The 10,786-nt window shown below is 46.0% G+C and overlaps 1 protein-coding gene and 1 pseudogene across 1 annotated transcript in view; one reads left to right on the forward strand and one right to left on the reverse strand.

The window, feature by feature from the left end:
* Positions 1-693: 693 nt before the first annotated feature.
* LOC121927138 lies at positions 694-2,243 on the reverse strand (annotated as a pseudogene).
* A 5,818-nt stretch (positions 2,244-8,061) lies between these two features.
* Positions 8,062-10,786, forward strand: part of LOC121934963 (cytochrome c oxidase assembly factor 8) — a 723,331-nt gene continuing 720,606 nt past the window's right edge. Inside the window, exon 1 of the mRNA XM_042475938.1 lies at positions 8,062-8,488. Coding sequence (XP_042331872.1) covers positions 8,318-8,488 — 171 coding nt within the window. The 5' untranslated portion in view covers positions 8,062-8,317. The remainder of the gene's footprint in view (positions 8,489-10,786) is intronic.

Consider the following 10,786-nt stretch of genomic DNA (forward strand, 5'->3'; position numbering starts at 1 on the left):
AAGCAACAATTTTTCACTGGATTCAGAAAAATGCCAAGAAATAATGACATGCGATCCAATGTCTATCAAGAAGCAAATTATTTTGGACATACAAATTTGACAACATTGCTTATCACTATGAAAGGGCCAATGGGGGGATCCATAGTATTATGTTTCAACCTATCTTATGCTTTTAAAGTTTAGAATTCCTTTGTTCTGTGTTTATCTCAGTTTTTAAGGGAAATTACATTTGGAATGACCAATCCGAATCACTGTCCCTGCAGACAGCTGACTCAGAAGCAACCCTATGGAATTAGCAAACTGCTTCAGAGTAAATGGCCTGCAACAGATTTCTACACTGTTATTACGCACCATCCTAATAATAGGCTCAAATGACTACAAGTTGTATTAATGAAGTCAAACCTTAGGTGAAAGATCAGCAAAACTAACCAACAACACACACAAAGCCATGAGTAATTTACATTTAATCCTTTGGATTGCAAACTGTGCTGTATCAGACAACACCAACATGTAAACTGGTTTATGGCTAATGACATTGTCCAGATCTTCTCTTCATTTGTTTTACTCTGCCTGATTTGAGGAAACACCTTTGGAGATTGCATTCTCTTAATGTCCTACACCAGTATCTTATCTGCACAGGGTGTTCTGGCCAAATGTTGGGCTTGGGCAATCTTCATCACAAAATCATGTGATCTAAAATTTGGGGGGGGGGGTCTGTGACAAAATGTCTAACATAATTTCCATGTGGACTGCTATCACTGCCAGCTGCAGCGGAATAAAGAAGCTGCTGCACATCCCATTCCAACATTTACTCAACCTCAAAGAGATTAGTAAATGAACAACTTTTGGTCTTGCATTTGTGGGAGACTGGCTGGCACAGACTGCAAGGGAGAAAGCAATATCTAGCACAAGACATCTCTTTTTGTACTCCCATTCATCTGTTTTCATGTCTAAGTAGTACAGAATATTCTGTGCAAGCTTCACTGCCTGTTTCCTGGCTACTTTTGAGCGCTCGTCTCCTTGAGGGTCTATAGCATCCAGTGCTAGAAGTTGTTTCGTAAGCATTTCCTCCAGTCTCATGTATTCTTATCAGTTCTGTTCCCATCAAATGACAACACCTCTTGCTGATTCGGACACGTTTCCAAGAATATGCCAAAATGGCTCTGTGTGATGGGGCTCGGCTTCTGTTTGTTCCACAAAAGCTTGTCGTTTGACAAGTGCCTCCTTTAAGTCAATAAACGTTATAAGGGTTTGAACTTCTATCACTGCTCGCCTTCTGCTTCTCGGATGCATGGATTTTTGCCAGGACTCACTTCATCCAACTGAGCACATTAATCCCTGTAGCTCAGCCTTTGACCTCCAGGTACATCTGAAGCTTTCTCACCTTTAAAAGGGAAGCATTAATTTTTTTCTTCTGACGGATTTCTTCATTTTTATAATGCATCTGTTTTGGGCCAAGTCATAGCACTAAGTGGTATCGGCTTCTTCGTCCAGATCCAAGTATTTCTGCAATCTGTTAATCTCTTCTACACTCTCTTTCGATAGTTTCTATTTCTGGCCGACCACATACAAGGCATCCAGATCAGCAATCATGCCTGTCAGCACACAGGACAAATGTCTACAGGTCTCGTTGTTATTTACTCCCATTAATACAGCAATAAGGGTGCCTTTTGCTTTGTTACATCAACCATGACGATTAATCTTGGCGCAGAGGGATGTGCATCACTGGACCATGGCAGGGAGGGCTGCTGTTTTGTACAATGTCTATGATCTCCTGAACAGCACATACTTTGTCAAAGTGCGGTACCTGGCTTTCCTTAAAGAGATTTTCCCTCAGTTTTCACTTGTGTGAGTCTAAAAATGATTCCTGAATAACCTCTTCAATTCCTCAGTCACACAGTTGCCTCCTTTGTAAAAAGCTGTGATTTCTGTTCCACTAATGTCTGTGCTTCATTAAATATAGAGGCTATCTCCCGTCTTTGAGGGTGGTTTGCATTCTGTTCCAGTTCTTTAAGCAGTCTCTCGTTTTCTGGGCAGCCCTCTTTCTGGCTTGTTGAACATAACCCCTGCCTTCCGCATCCACAGAATCTATTCAAAGTTGTTTAGTCAAAGCCCTCTCTAGATTCTTTAAGCTCGGTCACTGGCCAGACCACTAAAAGTTGTTACTTGTGATTCTAAGTCTTTCACTTCTTTCTGTATTCTTGCAGCCTTTTGATGGAAGGATGTTGGTTACCCATATCCATTCTTTTCTTCATCCAGTTTCAACAGAGCTGTAAATAAAGACACAAATAAATTTACTAATGTTTGATTGCTAGGCAATTTCTAAAGCCTGGTTTCTGCTTCTTTTAATTTAAATGTCTGCAATCCATCCTGTTCAGCAGATCTCGGGGTAGAGATACAATAAATAAATCACTTCAACAACAATTTATTATCACAAACCGAAACATTGCATCTGATAGTAAAACACAGCAACAACACAACAACAACAAATCATGTTCTAAGTCTGAAATGCCTGAGTGAACAACCATGCAGTAGGAAAGGCAATGTCAGCCCCAGTTGGGTCTCACAAGGGGGGGGGTTCCACAACTAGCTTGGAACAGCCAAGAAAACCCTGTTGCATCCCATTAATGCAGTTTGCCCTTAAATAATTACTTCTTTTTGTTTAGCATCATCTTGGAAATACCAGTCCACAACCACATAGTTGGCTTTAGTAACAGTTTTTATAAAGATATGGCTTTTCTGATCTTTGTGGGATAGTATTTTCTTGAAAGTACTATTAAAAGTTCTTACATTTTGAACAATAAGCCTAATTTTAAAGGTGTGAAGTGGTTTTCCTCCCTGGTTAGGCAACAGTCTTAATTGAAGTGCATCACAGAAAATGTTTTCCCTTTCCTGTCTTTAGGAATCACAAGTGAGGCAGAACAAAGTGGCCAATGCATTGGAGAAGAAAATTAAAGATGATATTGCCATCTGCTTCCCAAACCACTACTCTCTGGTGCCAAGGGAACAAACAGCTGGGCATGGAACAGCATTAGGCAGTTCTCATCCCAATTCTCTTGCCCTATTCATAGTAACATGGGGATTGTTGTTGTTGTTGTGTACCTTCAGGTCATTTCCCACTTATGGTAGGAAAATCTATCACGGGTTTCTTGGCCGGTTTCTTCAGAGGGCTTGTGTGCCATGCCATACATGACATATAACCAGTACTGTCAGACTCTGCCTTCATCTCCTCTCTTCCATTGCTTCCGGCAAAGAAGCAGTCTTTGCAGACTCATCACCTATTAACAGCAGCAACCAGAGCAAGCCTGGTGTGTGGTTGGACTAGTGCTAGACTATGACTCTGGAGCCACTTGGCCATGAAGTCACACACACTCAGCCTCAGAGGATGGCAATGTGCAAACCCTCCAGATGAAACTTGCCAACAGAAAACCCCACTTTACACTTGCCTTAGTATCACCATAAGTCGAAAAGGACTTGAAGGCACACACAACGCAAAAAGTTAAGATTTACTTTACCTCCATTGTGTGTGTGTGTGTGTGGTGTTTTGGTAGATGTCTGTTTTTCATGTTTTTGATAACTAACTCAAGACAGTTAAGTAAGTTATTTTCAGTATTTATTTATTTATGTGCCACCTTTCTCCCAGGACGGGACTCAAGGCCGCTTCTAGAACAAATTAATAACATTTACAAAAAAAGTTTTTAAAAACAATTTTAACATTTGGGCTAGCAAGAAGATTGTGATTTCCTGCATGGAAAGGAGGTTGGACTGGATGGCCCTTGGGGTCTCTTCCATTCTATGTTCCACATCAAAATACTATAAAATCGTTTAAAACTCAAGGAAAAGTTAAAAACAAATAAAAATACATGCAAATGAGAACCTTCCCTCTTAACCATTAAAGGCTTGCTAAAATAAAATGTCTTCGCCGGGACTTAAGCATGATTAACTTAGCTTGATTCTAGATTCGATCCAAGAGTAGAAACCCATTTAAAAGCAGCATTTATTACTGCGGAGCAGCTTTTATTGATAGAGAAAGCTGGATCGTTGCTTGTTTCTCAGAAAACCCCGTGAGATGATTGCCTTGTTGTTGCTGTTCTTGTTGTGTGCCTTCAGGTACTTCCTGACTTGGCAAGATTTGTTCAGAGGTGGTTTGCCATTGCCCTCTCCTTAGGCTGGAGAGTGGGACTGACCAAGGTCACTCATGGCTTTCATGGCGGTGGGAAATCAAACCCTGGTCTCTAGACCTGCAACCCAACACTATTGCCACCCTCTGAGGTGAGAGAGTGTGAGGTCCAAAACACACTGCAGATTAATCCAGTTGAGACCGCTTTAACTGCCTTGGCTCACTGCTAGGGAATTCTGAGAACTGTAGTTTTGTGGACCTTTCGCCTTCTCTGTCAGAACTCTGGTGCCACAATAAACTACAATTCCAGGATTCCTCGCACTGAGCCAGGCAGTTTAAAGCAGTCTCAAACTGGATTATTTCTGCAGTGTGTTTTGACCTGATTTGCCCAAGGCCGCTGTAAATTGGAAACACAAGGCACACAACAACACAACAACAAGCCCTTCAAACCAAACAGTGTGACAATACTCATTTCTGGTCAATCCCAGCTCGCCCTTTCCCAGGTCATACAATCATAGAATCAGAGATGGAAGAGACCACAAGGGCCATCCAATGTAACCCTATTCTGCCATGCAGGAAGACAGAATCAAAACACTCCCAAGAGCTGGCCATCCAGCCTCTGTTTAAAGACCTCTAAGGAAGGAGACTCCACTACACACCGAGGGAGTTTGTTCCACTGTCGAACAGCCCTTACTGTCAGGAAGTTCCTCCTAATGTTCAGGTGGAATCTCTTTTCTTGCAGCTTGCATCCATTGTTCCAGGTCCTGTTCTCTGGAGCAGCAGAAAACAAGCTTGCTCTCTCCTCAATATGACATCCCTTCAAATACTTAAACAGGGCTATCATATCACCTCTTAACCTTCTTTTCTCCAGGCTAAACATCCCCAGCTCCCTAAGTCTCTCTTCATAGGGCATGGTTTCCAGATCTTTCACCATTTTGGTCGCCCTCCTCTGGACATGCTCCAGCTTGTCATAGAATCATAAAATCATAGTTAGAAGAGACCACAAGGGCCATCCAGTCCAACCCCATTCTGCCATGCAGGAAATCACAACCAAAGCACTCCTGACAGATGGCCACCCAGTCTCTGTTTAAAGACCTCCAAAGAAGGAGACTCCACCACTCTCCGAGGGAGTGTGTCTCACTATCAAACAGCTCTTGCTGTCAGGAGGTTCTTCCTAATGTTTAGGTGGAATTTCTTTTCCTATAGCTTGAATACTTTGCTCCCTTTGTCTGAGTCTCTGGAGCAGCAGAAAACAAGATTGCACCATCCTCAATATGACCCCTTTCAAATACTTAAACAGGGCTGTTATGTCACCTCTGAACCATCAGTTCTCCAGGCTGAAGATACCCAGCTCCCTAAGCCTCTCCGCATACAGCATGGTTTTCAGAAGACCCTTCTCCCTAACCCTCTCCTTATAGGGCTTTGTGGTTTCTAGAAGACCCATTTTGGTCACCCTCCTCTGGATGTCTCCAGCTTGTCCACCTTCTTTTTGAGGACATCTGATCACCCGGAGTAAATACACCACTCAGTTGGTCCTCCTGATCCATGGATTTTCTTTTTATCCATGGACTGAAGCAGTTGGAAAACTTTTTAAAAAGTAATAAATTCCAAATAGCAAACCTTGGTTTTGCCAGTTTATATAAGGGACACCATTTTGCTATGCCTTTATACTTAATGGGACTTGAACATCCACAGATTTTGTCATCCATGGGGGATCCTGGAACCAAATCCCAGCAGATAACAAGAACCCACTGTAATCAAATTGCCCCAGACAGACGGCCATCCAGCCTCTGTTTGTTGTTGTTAAGTGCCCTCGATCTCGACCCACAGCAACCCTGTTATGAGAGATCTCCAAGACCCTCTATCCTCCATCGCTCTGCTCAGCTCCTGCAAACTCATACTCATGATTTCTTTAAGAGAGTCCCTCCATCTTGCATGCGGCCTTCCTCTCTTTCTACTTCCCTCTACCTTTCCTAGCATTACTCTTTTTTTCCAGTGATTAATGCCTTCTCATGATGTCTCCAAAGTCAAAGTGCCACTTTATTTTCTGCTGTTACAGAGACTAGAATAAGGAACAATGGATGCAAGCTCCAGGAAAAGATTCCACCCCAACCTCAGGAGGACCTTCCTGAGAGTAAGGGCTGTTGGAGAGAGGAACACACTCCTTCCTCTGAGTGCAGTGGAGTCTCCTTCCTTAGAGGTCTTTAAACAGAGGCTGGGTGGCCATCTGTCAATGGGGATGCTCTGATTGAGAGTTCCTGCAGGGCAGGATTGGGTTGGGCTGGGTGGCCCTTGGGGTCTCTTCCATTTCCATGATTCAAAGTACGACCATCTGAATTTTGTCATCTTGGCTTCTAGGGAGATTTCTAGTTTGATTTGCTTTAGGACCCATTTGTTGGTCTTTTTGGCTGTCCATGGGATGCTGAGCACCCTTTGAACGAGTCCATTTCCCTGCTATCCTGCTCCTTAACTGCCCATCTCTCACAGCCACACAAGGCCATGGGGAAGGCAATGGCTGGATAGTACCCTTTCCAGAAACCTCCAAGGTCCGCACAGCCTTGCTCCCATCCCGGCCAGTGAAGCCTGGCTCCCTCTCCTCCCTCCTGGGCCCTGAGGCTCACCCAGGGAAGAGGAGCCCTTCGGGGGAAGCGAGTCCCTGCGCACAGAGCTGGATCCCGCGGCCTTCCTCGCTCTCTCTCGCCGCCCTACATCCCTGCAGCAAGGAAGGAGGGAAGGAAGGAGCGGAGGAGGAGGAAGCCGGGAATCAGCCCCGAGCTCGGGCCGCTTCCCCCGGGAGGAGCCAGGCGCAGCCAGCCAGACGCCTCCCTCCCTCCCTCCCTGCGGCCAGTGACTTCACAATGGCTGGCCATACGGTTCCGAGGGGCTTCTTCTTAGGACAGGAGCCCAAGGCAGAAAGGAGAGGAGGAGGAGGAGAGAAGGGTCCAAACACACACACAGGAATCAGCTCTGGGACCCTGGGCCAGTGCTAGGGAATCCTGGGAAGGGCAGATGTGTGAAAGCTCTGGGGCACCGCTTTGACTCTTTGCTATGGAATTCTGGGAGCTGGAGTTTGTTGTGGAGCTCTGCTCCGCTCCGGGCTCACAACAAACTCCAACTCCCAGAATTCCATAGCCTTGAGCCAAGCATATAAATAAAGCTCTATTATTACTTCCTCTCTTTCCCCTTACCTTTCCTAGTCTTTCCTCTCTCTCTCTCTCGGCAGCTATTCCGCCGCAGCAGCTGCGCCCATCCTAGGGCTCTGAGGGAAGCCCGCCTGACTCCCAACACGCATGCGCGCGGGCGCGCTCCCTCTCTCCTCAAATAGAACCAGCCTTTCAAAGCCGGCGGCTTTCTCCCCCGCCCCCCTAGCGCGACCCTGCCGTAAAGCAACGTCAAGAGCCTTCCCCGAGCCGGCTCTTCATTGCGCATGCGCGAGTTGGCATGCATGAGCATGGCGTAGGTGGCAACGACAGTGCCGTAAAGCAAAATCAGCATTCGTCCATGTCGGTTATGATTTTGCTTACGCCGGCTCGCCCACTGACTCAACCCCCCTTCTTGGCAGTTGCGTGAATCGCCACAGAAAATCATGGCAGCAGGAGCAACGACGGTGCCGTAAAGAAAAATCAAGATGCCAATGTCGGTAATGATTTTTCTTTCGCCGGCTCCCACTCCCTTTTCATTGCGCATGCGTGAACTATCATGGCAGCGGCAGGAGCAACGACAGTGCCGTAAAGCAAAATCAACAGCTGCTTCAGCTGACTACCTCACTGCCTCGCCCCCGCTTTCATTGTGCATGCGTGAGGTGCCGTGCCAGATTAACATGGAGGCAGCAACGACGGTGCCGTAAAGCACAACCAACAGCCATCCGTATCGGTTATGAGGTTTTTTTGGCCGGCTCCCACTCCCCTTTCATTGCGCGTGAGTCGCCGCGGATGAATATGGCGTGGCGGCGGTAATTACGACACTGCCGCAAGGCAAAATGAAAAAACCCAACCCTGGCTGTTATATTTCGTTTGCCGGCGCTGGCACCCCTTTTCATTGCGCATGCGTGAGTTGCCCCAGACGATAATGGCAGCTTCAGTAGCAGCGACGGTGCCGTAAAGCAAAATCAACAGCCGCGGCTGTCTGTCATGATTTCGCCAATGATGGCTGGCCTGCTTCCTTTCCATTGCGCATGCGTGAGATGCCCTACCTGTCATGGCGGCCGCAGTAGCGAGGGCCATTGGGAGCAGGGCTTCCCTCAGGGGCTCAGGGGGAAGGCGGGCGCTGCCTGGCCGCGGCTCTTTCTCCTCTTCGCCGCCGGCCTCGTCTCCCTCCAGCACTGCAGGGCCGGGAAAGAGTGGCGCGGCCCCGTCCTCGGAAAGCCCGGTAATGGCAGAGAGAGAGAGAGAGAGGCTGGCTCAGTGCAAGGGAACTCTGGGAGTTGTAGTTTTACGAGACAATTAGCCTTGTCTGTCAGGGAGCCACAGCAAACTACAAGTCCCAGGATTCCCCAGCATTGAAACAGGGCAGTTAAAGTGGCGTCAAGCTGCGTTAATTCTGCTGTGCGGGTTAGACTTCAGGCTGCATCCACACTGGAGAAATAACCCGGTTTGGCACCGCTTTAACTCTTTTTCTGGTGCATCATGGCTATGGAATTCTGGGAGGTGGAGTTTGGGCCCACAACAAACTTCAACTCCCAGAATTCCATAGCTATGAGCCAGGGCGGTTAAAGAGGTGCCAAACCGGGTTACTTCTCCAGTGTGGATGCAGCTTCAGTATTGTTAATACAGCAGCAAGTGCAAATATATAACTGAAGATAAAATTGGAAAGGAAGGTGGGTTACAGACTGCCTATTTGGGGCGGTCTGTACCCGCCCCTTTCCCCGGTGTATCGGAGCCTCAGCGGCCAGAACGGCAGCCGATGAGGCCCCGATCCGCCGCTTTTCAGGCTGCAGGGAAGCGGCAAAACGTCGCTTCCCCGCAGCCTGAAAAGGGGTGTCCTTGGGTTTTCAAGCCCCAAGGACACCTTGCTTCACTGGGTGCAGCCGTCTGAAGGCTGCGCCCAGCGAAGCAAAACGTCGCCTCAAACCAGGAAGGAGCTCCGAAACGGAGCTCCTTCCTGGTTCGCGCAAAGGGTGCCCTGGCGCGGAGCGAGGACGTCACATCCGCGCCGCCCCGTGTAGAGACAGCGCGGTCGTGACATCCTCATGATGGTGGCTGTCTGGAACGGCCGCCTTCATTTTTTATGCGCAGAGCGCGTATTAGGGTTAGGGAGGTGCGGAAGCACCACACCTCCCTAACCCTAGTAGGCGCTCTGTGCGTACTTTAGTGGCGGTCTATAACCCGCCGAAGCCACAGATGAAGAGAAAGACATCATTTCCTCTGTTTGTAGCAAAAGTAATATTTTGGAGGGATTGCGGAGGACCCTCTAATTAAAAAGAATAATCATTGTAAGCCGCTCTGAGGGTATAAATGCCATCAATAAACAAATAATAAGACTGGTGTCAACAAGTTACAGTTCCCCATGATGAGAGAGAGAGAGACACCTTTCTTTAACAAATGCTTATTGGTTAAAAAGACATACAGCATAAAACACACAACATAAATGAACACATACAAACCCAGATCAATAAGCTTTGTGTACATGTTAATATCTAAGAAGACATACATGTCAAAATCAATAACAATAAAACCAAGCAATCAAATCTCTCAAAACATCTTGCATTAAAAATACATACCAATCCTTTACTTAATCTCTTCTATCCATTCCTTCCTCCAACCTTTCACCTTCTACCAACATCACACCATTCCCTTCCCTTACCAACTTTAAACATGTATTTTCCTTCTCTTAAAGCCTTCTAGTTAAACTTCACCTTCTTTATTTCTAAACTCTTTCTGTCTGTCTTCCACCTCCTTCCTTCAAAACCTTACCCTCCCTCATACCTTCTCTATACACCCTCATACTTACTCAGCACTTACTCTTGCTTCCTTCACTAATCCTACATCTTCTGTTTTCCTTACACTACCATTTCAGCCTTATATTCTGTCTATGCATTCAGTCTCCAGTTCTCCCAATTCTCCTCATTTTACCATTCATACAGACTTCCTATCCATCAATATTGAGACATTAAAAAAAAAAGAATAGATGATGGCATTTCATGCTTATTTGTATCTGTTGATGCATATAATTAACAGTTTGCTTTTAATATGTGTAACCATAGAAGATTACTGAATCCTGAAGGTGTAGTTACTCCTGTCATATTATTAAAAGAGCTGTTAATGAACATGGGACTTATTACCAGGTAAACTGTGCTAACACAGTCGAATAGTTCAACTTGCCTACGAAATGTGGCCATGTTCTAGAAGAGTTTGTTCCTGACGTTTCACCAGCATCCATGGCTGGCATCTTCAGAGGAGTATATATTTTCATTTCTCTGAAGATGCCAGCCACAGACGCAGGCAAAACGTCAGGAATAAACTGTTCTAGATAGAACATGGCCACATAGCCCCAAAAACCCACAAAATACTATGGATGCCAGCCATGAAAGCCTTCGACTTCACATTGCCTGAAAAGGTCAACAGCAGCAAAAAATGTTCACTGACTCTGGGGGAAAAAAATCTTGGTTAATATGTGAATTCCAAAGCTGGATCATTCTTAAAATTGGTAAGAATCTGATTGTATGAT

The sequence above is a fragment of the Sceloporus undulatus genome, chromosome 1, assembly GCF_019175285.1.
Source record: "Sceloporus undulatus isolate JIND9_A2432 ecotype Alabama chromosome 1, SceUnd_v1.1, whole genome shotgun sequence".
NCBI classification, from domain to species: domain Eukaryota; kingdom Metazoa; phylum Chordata; class Lepidosauria; order Squamata; family Phrynosomatidae; genus Sceloporus; species Sceloporus undulatus.